Source organism: Melospiza georgiana, chromosome 13, assembly GCF_028018845.1.
Source record: "Melospiza georgiana isolate bMelGeo1 chromosome 13, bMelGeo1.pri, whole genome shotgun sequence".
NCBI lineage: Eukaryota > Metazoa > Chordata > Aves > Passeriformes > Passerellidae > Melospiza > Melospiza georgiana.
The window spans coordinates 7,773,947-7,791,292 of NC_080442.1; the positions used below are offsets into that span (position 1 = coordinate 7,773,947).

The 17,346-nt window shown below is 38.3% G+C and overlaps 1 protein-coding gene across 5 annotated transcripts in view; it reads left to right on the forward strand.

Annotated features, from left to right (window-relative positions):
• The window catches only part of NEDD4 (NEDD4 E3 ubiquitin protein ligase), a 51,105-nt gene extending 36,084 nt beyond the window's left edge, over positions 1–15,021 (forward strand). For all 5 annotated transcript variants that reach the window (XM_058033277.1, XM_058033273.1, XM_058033275.1 and 2 more), the window contains 18 exons: positions 495–560; positions 1,149–1,268; positions 1,667–1,873; positions 2,962–3,039; positions 3,299–3,353; positions 3,443–3,501; positions 4,345–4,410; positions 5,652–5,881; positions 6,434–6,555; positions 6,654–6,724; positions 7,764–7,859; positions 8,883–8,956; positions 9,112–9,172; positions 9,743–9,802; positions 9,894–10,001; positions 10,598–10,694; positions 13,108–13,180; positions 13,258–15,021. In XM_058033277.1, the coding sequence (XP_057889260.1) occupies positions 495–560; positions 1,149–1,268; positions 1,667–1,873; positions 2,962–3,039; positions 3,299–3,353; positions 3,443–3,501; positions 4,345–4,410; positions 5,652–5,881; positions 6,434–6,555; positions 6,654–6,724; positions 7,764–7,859; positions 8,883–8,956; positions 9,112–9,172; positions 9,743–9,802; positions 9,894–10,001; positions 10,598–10,694; positions 13,108–13,180; positions 13,258–13,360 (1,746 nt within the window). In that variant the 3' untranslated portion in view covers positions 13,361–15,021. The remainder of the gene's footprint in view (positions 1–494; positions 561–1,148; positions 1,269–1,666; positions 1,874–2,961; positions 3,040–3,298; positions 3,354–3,442; positions 3,502–4,344; positions 4,411–5,651; positions 5,882–6,433; positions 6,556–6,653; positions 6,725–7,763; positions 7,860–8,882; positions 8,957–9,111; positions 9,173–9,742; positions 9,803–9,893; positions 10,002–10,597; positions 10,695–13,107; positions 13,181–13,257) is intronic.
• The last annotated feature ends 2,325 nt before the right edge of the window (positions 15,022–17,346 follow it).

Below are 17,346 nucleotides of genomic sequence, written 5' to 3' on the forward strand. Positions count from 1 at the left end.
AAATTTGGCTGTGGGCAGGAAGATGGGAACTTGGGCAAAGTCTAGGGATTTAATTGCTCTTGTCAAACTGATTATCTCAGACTCTCATGCTTTTTCATTATTGACTTAATTTACTCTCTGGAAAGTTGTGTTAGCTCTGCTCTATGACAGACTTTACTGACAACACAAAAAGTTCTATACTGTAAATTCAATTGTTCTGTAACTATTTGTAATTAATGTTTTACATGCCAAAACATCTATTGCAAGAGTAGTCTGAACTTTCACAAGCCTCTGTCATTCTAAGATTATAATAGACTCTGTGAACTTGATGTTTCTAGCTGTTAAAACAAGAGGTTGAAAAATACGATATTAAATAGTGTTTTGAAATAAATACAACACTTTGCTCAGGATGGAAGCTATACTAGCTTGAAGTGTGATAACCATTGCTGGCTGTTTGCTGCCATCCTTAAAACTGCAGTAATAGCTAATGTGTCATTCCTCTCCACTCCTTCAAGAACCATTCCAGCAGAAGAGGTAGTCTGCAGACATACAGACTTGAAGAGCAGCCTGCACATCCAGTGGTAAGTCATTTTTCAAAAAACACGGGCTTTTAGCTGTGTTAGCTGCTGACATCTCAAATGAGGTTTGGCCTTCCTTGCCCAGCAGCTGTCCTGACAAAATGGCCATTATGGGTCTGGTTCAGCTGTAAAGCTTCCACGCTTCAGCTTTGTTTAGCATTATCTTGATGCATAGCCTGCAGAAGGAAGTAATCTTGCCCTGATGATGTGAGTTTCATTTTTCAAATGGCTTGCCTTCTAATTGTTTACTTCTAATTAAAAGCTATACCACATTCCATTTTGCTTTTATGGTGACACTGCAAACTGATCTCATAGCCAGAAGTACCAGGCTGGATCAGCCTAAACCAGGTATATAAATGAATCCTTTAACATGAGGAGTTTGAATTTTGTATAAACAAAAAAATAAAAATCTGTTACTTCATACTATTTAGAAAGGACTTAAATACTTCTTATCTCTTTTATCCAGCTCATAAAAGTCATGAACCTTCTGAAATATAGTTTTGTTGTTTTAAATTAACAGAGGAAAACCTTTTCACAGTAAGTTTCATAGTTTGCTTAATTGTTTTTTGTCTTGTTATCACTAATATTTAGTTACTGCCTACTTCATCTGGATTACCCCCAGGCTGGGAAGAACGACAAGATGAAAAAGGAAGGTCATATTATATAGATCACAATTCTAGAACCACTACCTGGATAAAACCAGTTGTACAGGTACTGCCTGTCTTCAATTTGCTGATGTTTTTATTCATTGAGCCTTTTAAACATCTTGTGTAATAGAAGTGGGGACGGCTTTGAAATAGAATGTGCAAAAGGCATAGACTGTAAAGTACCACATAAAATAGCTGAGAGACTGCACAGAGTTAGCAACAGTAATGTTCATGGCAGTCATTCTCCCTTCTGGAGAGAGGTAGCTGACTGAGGAGGCTGGAAGGCTTCTGTAAACCTTCACCACAATCAGTGATTGTTAGTCAGTGTGGTTGATATCATGGAATCTCTCAGGGACTTGCTTTATGAACCTGCTTTCATCAGTCAAAATATGGGCTAATGGAAAAAAGATATTGCTTTACAGGGCTTTGATTTGATAGGATGTTTTTGATCATTTACCTTAGATTGCTGCGGAAACAAGTCAGGCATCAGCTGCACAAAGTATTTCTGTAGCAAGACAGCCACAAGCAACAGCAAGTGATTCATCACAACAGTCTTCTCAGCAGCAGCCTGAAATGGAGCAAGGATTTCTCCCTAAAGGCTGGGAAGTTCGACATGCACCCAATGGGAGACCATTCTTTATTGACCACAATACCAAAACTACAACATGGGTAACTATTCTCATGAACTGGAATTCTAGTTCCTCTTGAAGCAAACTTGGCTGCTTTCAGCAAGCTTCCATAGGTTTCTTTAGTGCCAAGATAGCTGTGTCTGTCTGTTCAGGAGCATGGTCAGATCATGGTGCTAATAAATAGTCCCTGTACAGGCCATGGAGATGGACTCCATGATCCTTGAGGGTCCCTTCCAACCCAAAATATTCTGTGTGAGTCTGAGTGATCTGTAGTAAAAATGCCAAGTTATAATACTTGTCATGGATAGAAGATTATCAATTTTACTAATTGTATTGGTACTTGAAAGTTTAGCTTGGAAGGCGGAAAACAGGAATCTGCTTTGCAGATCTAAGCCCCTCCTAAATGTCATTGCAGAACTATGGTAGCTTATAGGTGGTCACAGAAATGAGTTCAGTAAATATACCTTCAACAGGAAATCCATTACCTTGAATTTATCACAGGGCACAACAGAAATTTCTGTGAATGCTTAAGAGAGCAGAGCAGGTGCAAGTGCCATATGGATGAGGGAGCTGTACAGCTGCACTTCCACAGAGGGGCACTGCACACCACTGGCAGTGCTGCTACATGGGCTTAAGCATCTCCAGAGTCAGTCAGTGTTACTGGCAGGTGAAAGGGAAAGAGAAATGCATGAAATTGATTCAAAATGGGTATTCTTTTCTCCAGGCAGACAAAAAGAACTCATATAACACAACCACCTTCACCCTGGCTCCCACAAAAAACCCCAACCTATCAACCAAACAACAAAAAACCTCACCAAACCCAAAAAGTATAAGGTGTGTCAGAAATGGTGTGGAAAGAGTAATTCAACTCAATTACACAAAAATTGAGTTGAATGAAGGATTTATATGTATGTAAATAAAATAAAGTGAGAGGTTACTAGAAGATGATTGTAAATTACTGGAGGACTGAGAATCCACAAGGATTCCTCTGGCTGTAAAATACGTAACCATTACCTAATTAGTACTAGGCATATTCTTGACAAAATTATTAATAAAAACAAAACAAAAATTAAAAGCAAACCAAAACAGCAAAAAGATTTTAACATGCTGCTTGTTTTCTTTTCAAAGGAAGATCCAAGACTGAAAATTTCTGCTCATCCAAGGAGAAAGACTTCCCTGGATCCAGTTGACCTGGGCCCATTACCAGTAAGTAAACCATTTTGTACTTGTTTTGCAGATGAAACAGTTTAACTACTAAAGTTAGCATTATTGAAATTTGCGCATGAGAAAATGCAGCCTGCTTTTTTCCTACAAAAGATATTGTTTTGAATTTCAGTGCTGACAGTAGATGGGAGAGGAATGCCCTCAACTGCTCATCACGTTGAGTTCTATGCAAACTATATGATCAGAAATTTATAATAAAAATGTAATAAAAAAGTGTAACAAAAATGTTGTCTTTTTACAGCCAGGGTGGGAAGAGAGAACTCACACAGATGGAAGAATATTCTTCATAAACCACAGTATGTACAATGTAGTGTTCTTCCCTACTTATCATTTTATTTGTGACCATTATTTGAATTAATGGAACTCATTAAAACATCTCTTGCAGATACAAAGAGAACCCAGTGGGAGGATCCTCGACTGCAGAATGTGGCAATAACTGGACCAGTAAGATTTCCTAATGCACATTTTCATATTTTGCAGAAATACTGTTAATAGAATCCAAATAAACTCTTGTCATTTGTCAGTTAGTCTAGAAAAGGAAACTTGCGGGGTGTCTGAACAAAGCATTTTTATTTTATTTCTTTTTAAAAACTGTTTAGAGAGCTTTCTAGGGAAATGGTCTTTAAATGCCAGAAAGAAAAAGCAGTTCCCATGGTAGTAAGAAAGTTTCCTTATAGACTGGGGGGAGGGCTTTGAAGTCTGTAAGGAAGTCTTATTTATTTCTTGTCCACACTAGCTCAATTCATGACGTAAATTTGAGAAAGAAGAAAAAGGGGGGAAAAAAAGGGCTTCAAAAGGAATTAAATTGATTTTCAACTGGAAAATAATTATCCAGCCTCAATACTTAATCTGTAGTGTGAAATTACCAGAACTAATTGCAAAGATGGTTTACATTTTAATTATAGATGGGTTTTAGTGTTCAGCTGATATCTGTGTTTATTAATAGCCTGCATTTGTAAACAACCTTCCCTGTCCATGGAAAATAGAGGTGTTTGTAGCCAGGTCTCTCATGATCCAGCAGGGAAATGGACGTCACCAAAGGCATTTTGGTCACTTTGATCTGGGCCACTCAGGGATCTCAGTGGTTCCATCAGCTAATGGGGAAGTACAGCAGGAATTCTGTGGATCTGATCTGAACAGAGAGGTGCTTTTCATTCCTGGTGTTTATAAACTGGAAGTTTCCTCTGGCACTCAGTAAAACATGTATTCCTGTTATCTCAGAGTTTAAAAGGCTTGTCTGTGTTTCACAAGACACACAAGACTTTTTTTCTTTTTTCCCCCCCAAAGGCTGTGCCTTACTCCAGGGACTATAAGCGGAAGTATGAATTCTTCAGAAAGAAATTGAAGAAACAGGTCAGTAATCAGTAGGAATCCAGCAGAAGGTTATGAAACTTAGGCCCCTAAACAAATTTACAGGGAAGATAAATTTACTGTCTGATCACAAATACATTTGTGAAGCACCAACTTCATAACAATTAGCATTTGCTCTAGCAGCAGGGTTTGTGATTTTATGCACTGATGAAGACTGTAAGCAATCTAATTTAAAAAGCAGAAATTCTCAAAGATTAAAATGTCATGACCCTGAAAGTAAGACTGCCAACAGAAAAGTTTGGAAATCACTAATCATGCATGGAATAGTTTTTGAAAGTCAGAATATGGAAAGTTCTCAGAATAGATTTTAGTCTATGTAGAAATCTCTACTGTCATCATGATCATTCTGGATGACTGCAATAAATTGTTACAGCCTTAAAATCTGAAGTTTATGGGTCTTGTTTCCAAACTCTAGTTTGAAGTGGCAGTGCCAGGTATATTTATAACATGTAGCATAAAAGACTGTAAATAGCATCTGGACAGCCAGATAACAATGAGTCTGCACAAGTTCAATCAAATTTTACATCCTTGGGAGGTATTTTACATATATAATAACCTTTGGGTTTAGATCCATGCTTTGCTTTCTGCCTGCCAAGTCTGCCTGTGCACTTTGAGCTGCATGTAAGTTGCACACAATTATACATGCACTTTGTTTTTTGTGTTCCTAGTAAAACAAGGTTGACATTCATTCAAATGTCAGTATCTTAATCTGAGATAGAGAGCTCAGCCACACAAAACAATTGTGGTAGTGTAAGAATTAAATACAACTGTAGATTTTGTCTCAAGTGAGAGAACAGGATACCTAGGCTCATAGGATATAGAAGTACAAGGTGAAATAAGTCAGGTAAAATGGTTCCAGATAATTTTATGTGTCCACTGTGAGCTGTTTTTAATCAAGTGTGTAATATGATAAATGTCCAGTGTCAGAAGAGACTCCATGCCTCGCTGCATGCAGAGCAACTGCCCATATGCTGTTACTAGTGAGAATTTTAACTGTATTTTCTTAGCATGAAATGGAAGTTAGCATCTAAAACTCTCTTTGCTAGTTGAATTGTAGATAAATGGAGCCTCTTTTCTATCATACTCTGTTATGTTTCCAAGTGAAGTAAGGAAACAATTTCTGTGCTCTCTTGGTCTATTTTCAGAATTTGCATGTTCTGCAAAACTCTTAAGATGCTGGGGTTTGTTTCATTATTCTTTGTTTTCATATTTCTCTTTTTTAGAGTGATATTCCAAATAGGTTTGAAATGAAAATTCATCGCACAACAATCCTTGAAGATTCTTACAGAAGAATCATAGCTGTAAAGAGAGCAGACTTCCTTAAAGCAAGACTTTGGATTGAATTTGATGGTGAAAAAGGTTTAGATTATGGAGGAGTTGCCAGGGAATGGTTCTTCCTTCTCTCTAAAGAAATGTTTAATCCTTATTATGGATTGTTTGAATATTCAGCTACGTAAGTAATACTGCTCTGGATAATGTGAAAACTTATGAGAAGAAATTGTATTTCTTGTACCTTCTTTAAAAATGGGGTTCCTGCTGTCCTTGCAAATGTACCAGAGGGTTTAGTTGATAATAACTGCAATAATCTGCACCCAGTTGCTTGCCAGAAGAGTAATGTGGAGACAATATTGTGGGGTTTTTGTACAGCAATCCTAACATAAGCCATGGCATTTTTGCATGGACAAGCATGTGCTTGCAACCATCTCCTGCATGCAGAAGAGACACTATATAACTATAATGCAGAGAATGTTACTCTGCTTTAAAATGAATGGGAGTTAATCCCTTCTCTTTGGTTTATCTCCAATTTACTGAGGTAGTTCCTGGTGGTTGTTTCTGATACACTAATAGTCTTCTATTGTGTATTGTTTAATATTAGATATCATGATGAAAAGCAATAACTGATTTCATAAGTGATGTCTTTCAGATCTTCAAATGTGAGATTGATCCAATAGTACAACATTTTTGTTTTTCTTTCTCTTCCCTGTTCCCTCCTTCAACTCTTCAGAGATAACTATACTCTGCAGATCAATCCGAACTCTGGCCTTTGCAATGAAGATCATCTCTCTTATTTCAAGTTTATAGGTCGTGTGGCTGGAATGGCTGTTTACCATGGCAAACTTTTGGATGGTTAGTATTTATCTTATCTAATGGGATATTCAGATTAATTTTGCATATGTTTTGAGTCCTAAGTTATATCTGTTAAATTTATTTCTTCTTCTTTAAAGCCTTTTTTATTCGCCCTTTTTACAAGATGATGCTCCAAAAACCAATAACACTACATGATATGGAGTCTGTGGTATGTAATTTGCTTTATCATGTTGACAAATCTAATGTTAATTTATAATTTTTATGGATATATCTGTTTATAATATCTACATATCTATAATCTACATTTTGAAGGTTGAAAATGCACAATTCAAAGATATTTTAGGCTACATCTTTTGTAAGTCTGTAAGTTGTGTAAGAATTAAAACTTCTAATGAAAATCCAAGACCTAGACTCAGGTTCAAGTCAGTTAAGCTGTACTGGAAACTGGAACCTAAACTTTCTGTGATGTTTTCTTAAAGTGTTTTAGACAGTGAGATTGTTAAAATGGAATATAAATACTTTCAGGATTCCTATCTTAACCTGTTTTTTATTTCTTTTTCTTTGATTATAAAAATTAATAATTTTCAGGGACTGAAAATTGAGTGATACAATGTAACATTTTTAGAGGAAAAACACGTCCATTTTCTTGTTTGGTTGGTTCCCTGATAATGGCTCTTATCTAGAATGCTCATGGGCAAAGTGATTTTTATTTTGTCTTTTTAATCTGTTACTGGTTTTGCTGCCCTTTAAGATTACAGCGTGTAATTGCTATCTGAGTAATAGATTTATAGATGTGTCCAGATTTTTTTTGTTTTGATTTGGTTTTGTTTGGTGCTCTAGAATGATTGGAATGGTTTGGGTTCAAGGCAGGGACACCTTCCACTAGAAGGGTGTAGCACCAAGCCCTGTCCAACCTGTCCTTGGACGCTTCCAGGGATGGGGCAGCCCCAGCTTCTCTGGGCACCCTGTGCCAGTGGCTCACCATACTCACAGGGAAGAATTTCTTAATATCTAAGCTAGATCTGCCCTCCTCATCCTTCACTTCACTCCCTGATAGAAGGACATTTACATAGATTGCTGAGCAATCAGGTTTTAAAGGTCTTCAGAGCTTTGTACCACTGCAGTGTCTCTGTGTCCAGTATAGGATTACCCTAGGCAGAAGTGTTCACTGGGCTGTCATGGAACCTCTTGCAGTTTATAGGGTGGCTACTTTATTTAGCACTTACTCTTTTGTAATTTTCTCTCAGGATAGTGAATATTACAATTCTCTGAGATGGATTCTTGAAAATGATCCAACAGAACTGGACCTCAGATTCATAGTTGATGAAGAACTTTTTGGTCAGGTTAGTATGTTTATGTAATGTGGAATAGAAAAAACATGGAAGAAAATACTTGACCTGTGGAATTAGGGGATTTTATGTGTATGGTGTTAAGAAAACTCCTTCACTCACTCAGGTCTTTCCACTCATGTGGTGAGTGCATTTCAGCCTGCTGTGATAAAGGACTTGGAAATAAGCAGAGCTTTAAAAAATTGCTTTTGCTTTTTTATTGAATACTACTTGCATTGGAATGTAGCTGTTGCTGTGAAGGCAACCAAAACTAAAATATCCATAGTCCATGATTTGATCTGCAGTAGAGGTTGGGTTTATGTGATTGGCTGGAAAGGGTGAGTTCCTTTGGAAAATGCAGCAATTGCTGGGATGTAACATGTTTCCTTTCTCTTAAGATGTACTAGAAACCTATAGAATAAACAAGTTTGTTAGTGCATACAAAGCTGTTTAAGATAAGTCATGTAGAAATACTACAGATCTTGAATAAAACTTCCAAACTGCAGTTGCCAGCTAGATCTAAGGATAATAACCTTTATGGTCTTGTGCAACAGCAGTGAGCCTGAGAAGAAGCAATGAGAATGTACATCAGTGATAACTGAAAGTGAGATATTTGTGTTCTGAGGTTCTAGCAGTATAAGTCACTTTGTAACAGAGATGTACGTTGATTCACTTACTGGGATGATTGCTGAAGTGGTTTCTGTAATTGTTTTTCCTTGAGCTTTGGAGTGAGGGCTGGGTCATGGAATATGCATTTAGAGAAGTGTGCCTTACTGTGAACCTGTGTGCAGTCTTGGGTGGTGTGCTGTAGCAGATCAGACAAAATAGAGGTTTCCCATTGCACCCCTTAATAATACATCTTTTTTTTTTTTTAAATGTACCACATTCTATTTATTAGGTGACCTGTGTGGCTGGATCTGTTTCTCATAGTTCTCAAATTCTGCAGTCTTCAAGAGTTGTATGAATTATCTAATATTAACACAGGAATTCTGTTATATATTCACCTTGTTTAAGACCTGTTCTGTGCATTGCATTTAGACCCATCAACATGAACTGAAAAGTGGTGGATCAGAAATAGTTGTCACCAACAAGAACAAGAGAGACTACATTCAGTGAGTAGTGGCTGCTGTGTGCAATGTACCTCACTGGATTGCCCTCTAGCACAGGGGCTCTTTGTTAGCTTTATTTATAAAAGGAAGTTGTTGCTTTGTATGTAAATCACTTTTATTTTAAATGTCATTTTGTTTGGGTTTTTATTTTTTTGCAGTCTGGTAATTCAGTGGAGATTTGTGAGCCGAGTACAGAAACAAATGACAGCCTTTAAAGAGGTACAGTTCTAATTACAAAATGCATTCTTCTAAGGGTTTGTTGCATCTGATATTTTTTGGACACCTTGAAGACTCGCTAATCATTTTGTTTAAAGTATTAGAAAAGACAGTGATACTGTTTGTAGTGTCAGCTTTGAATTATTTCAGAGTTAAAAATATTTTGGTATGTTCTTACTGAAGTCTTTAATTCATCTTGAAAAATTGCTTATTTCTCAATCCTGACTGACAGCTTTAGCTGCAGAGCAAACTATTTAATGACCTCTGCAGAAATTAAACTTAATTTAATTATATTAGTTTGATTTAAACTAGGCAATTTACCCTTTTCTGTACCAATTGTATTACCAATAGATGATATTCAGACTTCATACTCATCACTCAGTGTTGCACAATAAAGATGTGAGAAATCAATTAAAAGTACTGTAATGAAACTGAGGACTACTGGTGTCCAAACATCTGTCTTTGATATATTGCTTTGGCTGTGTTTACCAAAGCTTCTCAATATCCTTCTTCTTAACTAAAAACTATAATAATGTTACCTTGATTTTTACAAACTTCCCTCATCTTTTTTAGGGCTTTTTTGAACTAATACCACAGGATCTGATTAAAATTTTTGATGAGAATGAGCTAGAGGTAGGTGTATCATGGAAAAGAGAACAAATTATGTTGAAACTTTAGTTTACTGACTTAAACTTTGGTGTTGTTTGGTTTTTTATCTGTGTAGTTATTAATGTGTGGATTGGGAGATGTGGACGTGGCTGATTGGAAACTACACACAAAATACAAAAATGGCTACAACATAAACCATCAAGTAATACAGTGGTTCTGGAAGGTATGTGAAGTTCTAATATTTTCTTCTTGAAAATGTGTTCAAAATCTGCTGCCTTTCTGCTAGTTTATAGTTTGATTCATTAAAAGGTTAGGTAAATATTATCTGACCATTAAAATTCCTGAGAAAGTAAGAAAACTAAAGGTGAGATGCATGGTAAGAATGTAAATGCAATACTGATGATTGCTTTTTCAAAAATATCCCTGTCTGGCTGGGGTTAAAAATATATTTGTGTAGGTTTTCCTGGCATGGTTACACTAAAGAGGTGTTAAACTGTTCTGTTTAATAAATTACAGGAATTTGGCTTCTAGTTCATAACATAAGAAACTTCAAAGAAAGTAGGGGGCCAAATCTTCAAGGGAAGCATTTTAACAGCCTGCTAAGCCAGTAACCATACTCTTGTTACAGTGCCATTAAAAAATTGTTGACTTCATAGCTTTAAGCAATAGGCAATGAATTAGACTGTGTGTGTCTCTAAGAAAAATGCATATGTATTTCATAGATAATGATTTAGAGGTAGATACTATTTTGCATAAATCTATTAGCTTAAAACCTTCATTTAAAAAGAAATATTTAATTGTATTCATTGTCATACACAGGCAGTCTTAATGATGGACTCTGAAAAGAGAATAAGATTACTTCAGTTTGTTACTGGCACATCACGTGTTCCCATGAATGGGTTTGCTGAGCTCTATGGTGAGTACTTAAGATTATCTTCACAATTAAGTAACAAAGAACCCGGTTCCAACATTGTCCTGATGCTTGACTTCAGACATTGTCAATTTTTTTTTCAAATTTTGCTTTAAAATTTAGTATGTACTGGCAGTTATAACAAACAAAGTTAGAGAAGAGTCACTTACATCACGTTTCCCATGTACTATATGGGAGCATATTAGTCTAATTCTGGTTTTGAAGTTTTTAAATGTATAGGAGTTCTCAAATGAATGTGGATTTTTAAAGTTCTCAAGAGCTGCAAAAATCCCTGTTTAACACATGATTGAGCTTGAAGAAAATTCTCAGTTATCCAAGATCTGATTACAAAGACATGCTGGCATCAGCAGTTAACTTCAGTTCCACAACTGCTTTTATCTGCTCACAAGCCATGGTTGTACAGATGCAGTTGTTTGTAAGGATATACTCCAAAAGGGACCACTGAAATGTCACGAGTTAAGCATAAAGTCAGAAGAAAAGTACTGAACCTACAATGCTGAGACTGAGACAAGCAGAGGACAGCAGGGAGCAAATTTCAATAGCAAAGCCAGAAAAGCCACTGTGGGCAGGCAGATAGAGCAGCCCACAAAGGGTGGGGATGCTTGGCTTAGGGGAGGTCTGTTCTCAGCTGCCATCAGCTATTATGTTTTCTGCTAGACTACTTTATTAAGGCCAAAAGTGCTTGAGATGCTGTGCAAATGACTGAATAGTCTAACTTGCCTCTTTGATTAAACATTTCCTTTTTATAAACAGGACATTAATTTGTTTATAAAACAAAAGGATTGTGAACAAAACCACCCATCTTGTGTTCCCATTTCTCCATGTCTTCATTTTCATTATAAATCACAGAATCACAGAATAATGAGGTTGGAAGAGACCTCTAAGATCATTGATCCAGCCTATGCCCTAACACCTCAACTAGACTATAGCACCAAGTGCCATGTCCAGTCTTTTTTTAAACACATCCAGAGATGGTGATTCTCCCACCTCCCTAGGAAGAGCATTCCAGTACTTTATTATTCTTTCAGTGAATTTTTTTTCCTAATATCCAACCTATACCTTCCCTGATGTAGCTTGAGATACTTGGTTTATTTTTTCTGTTCCATCAGTAAATGAGTTGTGAGTTGCAGTGGGAAGAGCAGTGTGCTCAGCAGGCTCAGCCATGTGTCTGCTGCTGCACCTGAGCCTTGGCATTGCTGGGGTTACAGCACCTGCTCATCACAGGGGAACCCAGTCAGAATTCTGCTGCCCCAGGAGCTCTGCTTATTTCTGTATGAACACTACTAGAGATAGAACTAAGAATTGATACAGGGGAAGAAACTGCTGAAGTTCTTGGCTTCCTTCTGCCCAGGGATTAGAATATACTTAAGCAGTCTTCTGTAGTTGTAATCACTCACTCACTAATGAAAAATTCAACACTGTATTGCACAGTGCTTTGTTTGTTTCTCCTACAGTTATTTCTGCTTTGCTGCGGCCAGCATGCCGTCCTTACCAAACCGCAGTAACAATGACATTTCCTGTACCTTGTGTCGAAAGAGCTGTACGTGGTTTCTCAGTGTTGTGCCGCTGCCGGGCCGTTCCCTTCCCCGCCCGCCGGCAGCGCTGGAGCCGCTCCCTGGCCGAGATCTCCCTCTCGTGGCTCCTCTCCTCGAGGGCTCCCAGCTCGGGAGCGAACCCAAACGTGCTGGAGCTCCGGCACCCTGAACAGACGTGCTCTGACATAGTGCAGCTTTTGTCTTCCTCGTTTTTTAACTGCAGACTTCTCCCAGCTTAAGGAAACGGTTATAAAATACTCCTTGCATCTGCTTGGTGAGAATTGAGGATGCTGTAAGACAGTTCTTGAAGGATACAGGGAGCTGCGGCCTTTTTTGCTAGCCAGAAAATGTTCTCTCAGGTGCATAAAAACATCCTGGGAGTACACATATGATTGCCATATCAAAAGTTCTCAGTTACTCTATTTTTGTTGCTGTATAGGTGCATTGACTACTTCCTAACAGCTTATAAAACTTGGCACATGGTGATAAACATGTCTAAGTTTTTACATAGACAATTTATAAAAGTATAAAAAAGTATAAAAACTTATAATAATAAAAACTTATAATACTTATAAAAGTATAAAAACTTCAATACCAGCTACTATGCATATACCTTTAGGTCTTAGGTTTCTGAGCTGAAGATGTAAAACTCTCTTGAAACTGAGGTATAGCAAGAGATAATTAAAATGCAAGGGAATTGGGATTATTGACTATTACTTGCTATAGTCTGTATTTTATTCATATAGATAGCTCCTTCAGATGTCAGCCCTGGATTGCAAAACCCCCAAATAGGTCATCATTTGTATCTCTGATTATAAAAGGATTTCATAATAGGGTGAAAATTCATGTGTTCTTTTCTTCAGGTTCAAATGGACCACAGTTGTTCACAGTTGAACAGTGGGGTACCCCTGAAAAACTGCCAAGAGCTCATACCTGGTGAGTATTTAATTCAGATAAATTATGACCTCTAGTATAAGTGATAAAATACTTAAGAGTTTTCATCTGTTTTTCAGCTTTAATCGCTTGGATTTGCCTCCGTATGACTCGTTTGAAGATTTATGGGATAAACTTCTTCTAGCCATTGAAAACACTCAGGGTTTTGATGGGGTTGATTAAGATACAGACATAAATTATGTTGGTCCAGTGCTGCAATTTCATTTTAAGGGTTTACAAACAAATCTGAATTTTCCAGGGACTACCATTGTATTTAGTCACATGGCTATTGACTCTTCATAGGGTGTAAAATAACTAAGTATTAAAAATCGCTAACGTTTGAAAATGTATTTTGTCATTTCCATAGTTTTGTGTATTTGCTATACATGCAATATACACATTGGATCAGCCAGTGCCAAGTAAGTAAAAAACTAAAGTGTTTTTAGCAGTTGCCTCTTGTACAGTATTTGAGACTGTCCTGCAGTAAACTACTGAAGTAAAGCTGTGAAGAAATCTTTGCAGAGGATTTAAATTTGATTTGCTGCTTTAAGAGAAGCAAATGAAATTGTTAACTGTTTAAAAAAAAAACCCACCCAAACAAAAAAACCCCAACAAATGTCATGTATTACAATATCATAATTTGTGCTGCTTCAGGCTTTTTGCAACAGATCTGCCCAAAGCACCTTATAAATCAGCAAATTAGATACCACATTGGAAAACATTTGTTTGCAGAACACTGACTTGATACAGTTGTTAGACTTCTGTTTCTAACTTGCTTTTGCTAAAACAGTGTAACAAACCCAAGATTTTTATACAAAACAGATAAGCAGCATAATTCTGACTTTTAATGAGAAATTATATCCATTTTTTGTTTAAATTTATATACTGATGTTGGTTTATTGAGTGTTCATCACTATTTTGGATAAATTTGTAGTTGAACGATAATATTTTCAATTCAGCCTTTTGCAACAAATCAATCTTAAAATGAAATTTGTATGGATATCACTCAGTATTTAGTTACTGATAGTTAGAGGCCTTTATTATCCATTCTTGCAGTATTGCACTACATAACAATAAAGAACATGTTTACAGGGTTTTCTGGGCCAAATTCAGCAGTCTGTTATGTGCAAACTCCTGAACGGCATGGAGGGTATGCACATTGATCAGGTGCAGAATTTGGTTCTGTGATATGTTTACAGGTTGCTAGTTTCTACAGCTGCATTTTTATATTTTTTTCTCCAGTGTTAGTCTAGAAACCAAATTTGTTAATACAGTATAACCAAAGTCATAACCAACAATGTGCAATTTATTGTAGATCAACTTGTCATATATAAATATTAGTTTGATTTCTTTTGTAAATGTGGGTCTTTTTTGTATTAATATTAACTTTTTTTTTGAGCAAGTGCTGGTTAAAATTATTAGCAAAGTTGGTTCTGAAAGAAAACAAATTGGTTTGTATACCTGACTTGCTCAAATTTTAACATTTTATTACCAATATGATCTGAGGAAATGACAGTACCTAGCTTTGACCACCAAATTTCTGTTTAGTCACAGTCTTTATAAATATGCAAGAAGGAAGTGTAGCACATCTCTCTCTGAAGATATGTAAATTATGTAACAAATGTTAATGGGTCTTAAGGGATATTTAAAATCCCACTTTGTTTTATCCTTTGACTAGGTCATTAGAACTGAGAGTATTACATGTAAATAAAGGTAACTTATACAAATTTCCCAAATCTATATGCAGTTTTGTAAAACGTGAATGATATATCAGTAAATCTGTATAGATTTGAATGTAGCAGGTTTTGTTGCATACTTTAAAGTATAAAATAAGGATCCTGAAAGCAGTAAATAAAAGTTTATTCTAATAAGTTGTGATTGAGTTCTTTGAAGTGCAAATCAGTAATCTTGAAATAGCAAGAATTGAGTCATTTTTGTACTCCTAGGTAGGCCATGGCAGTAGTTCCACCACAACATGCTGCTGCTTTTGCAGAGCAGTGAAGATGCAGCAGTGCTGTTTCCTGGTGTTCTGCTCCTGAGATGTGCAGCCCTGCAAAAACACACATTGTGTTTTTCTAGAAGCTCTGGGTCACTGTCAGCCTTCAGTGCATGGCCAGCCTAGAGATGCTGAGGCCAGTGAGCAGGTGAGGCAGGGCCAGGCTCCTCCCTGCTCTGGGAACCTTCCTGGCAGGTGCACAGCTGGGTGGGGAGTGGGAGAGGGGCCCTGAAACCCTGCCCCAGCAGCAGGGAGTGCCCAGCAGCTGCTCCTTTCTCTGGGCTTTACACTAACTTTGTGGGGGAGTGGTGATGGCAGCTTGTGCTGAAGTAAAGGAGGGCTTGGTGGTGCTGAGTATCATAGAATGGCCTAGGTGGGGAGGGGATCTTGAGGATCATCCAGTTCCAATCCCCTGCCATTGGCAGGGACACCTTTCACCAGGCCAGGCTGCTCAAAGCTCCATCCAGCCTGGCCCTGAGCACTTCCAGGGATGGGGCAACCACAGCTTCACTGGCAACCTCTGCCAGTGACTCACCCTCCTCACAGTAAAGAAGTTTGTCCTAATATCTAATCAAAACCTACTTTCTTTCAATTTGAACTCTGTCACTACATGTCCTGCCCCACCTATCCTATAAGTTCCCTTTTGGTATTCGAAGGCCACAGTTAGGTCACCTTGAAGCCTGCTCTTTTCCAGAACAATCTTAATTCTCTCTACCCTTCCTTAGAGAGGTGCTCCAACCCTCTGGTCAGATGGGACAGGGTGATGGGAGTGGGGCAGCCTTTGTGGAGGATGGCACAGACTGGAGGGGACCTGCATTGTGTGCCTGCACACAGAGGCAGCCAGGGAAAAGCCAGGGAGGAGTAAAAGACGTGGCTTGAATTGCTGGATGGAGTGAGGGCTGCAGAAGGGCCAACAGGCTGGTGGGAACATCCTGGTCAGGCCTTGACCTAGGCTGCTGTTTGTCATGAGGAAGGAGCAGGGTTGGTTTTGTAGCTTGTCAAGGAATTCTGGAATTGTAAACCCTGGCTCTTAGGGGAGACTAAATTCTCTCAGGTCTGTGGGCAGGGCAGTGCAAGGGGGAGCAACCTGGGAGGCTTCTGTAGGGGGTCATGGGCAGCCAAACAAGGGTTAAGTCTTGGGCAACCAGGGAGATGCTCTTGGGATCTGCTACATGTCCCTTTGCACTTGTATTTTCTGCACATAAACCTCTGTATTCCCTGAAGCTCATATACAGAGAGAGGGTAGAACTCCAGAGATGCTCCTATGAACACCCATTTTTTTCACCAGAAACACAGTTCTGCATGCCAGCTGCAGATTTCTTATGTGCCATTGCAGAGGAGAGGTTAACAGCTGCCAGCAACCAGCTCAGCCCCACTGATTTCATTGCTCTTAATGCCCAGCTGAGGTGCCAGGTGAGGGGTAAGGAAGAAGATTTTCTCGGGGAGGTAAGAGCTAATCTGCTGGGGAAAAAAATGGATAGAGGGTTGATGTTTGGTAAGAGACTGCAGATCTGGTTAAGAAATATTGATCTATGAAGAAACAGAGATGAAAAAGATCTTCAGAAAAAATGTACATTCTAGGGCAGGGGATAGATCACAACAGGAGGCAGAGGATGACTGCAACAGGAATAGTTTTGCTTTTCTCAGCTTTAAAAACACCACATTGAAAATTCAGGGGAGTTTGTGATTGCAGTTTTCTGGGCTGCTTGAAGCTATAGAACTGTAAGCACAACAGTTCCCTCCTGTTGGTTGTGGCTTCTGCAACTCAGTGCTGATTCCAGGAATCTTTTATAGATCCTGGAGACTCCAGTGGAGGCTCTGCCTGGGATTTGGACTCTTGGCTGGGCTGGGAGTGGCGCTGGAGATGGCTGGGCCAGGCCCCCTGGGACAGTGGGTGATGGGGCACAGCAGGGATGTGAGCTGCTGGCACAGCAGGGATGTGAGCTGCTGGCACAGGGTTAGATGTGTTAGGATGGTGTGAAACCTCTGGGAAATTTTTTAGGGGCTGAACTTCCCTAGGAAGGTAAACTATTCCTATTGCATGTTTAATAAGGCTGCTGGTGGTGTTTTTTTGTGTGTTAATTATTACCATTATATAGTAAAGGGTGTTTGTGAATAAATGGTTATGATGCTTTTGAAGGGAATGTATGTAGCCTAAAAAAGGTAAGTGTAT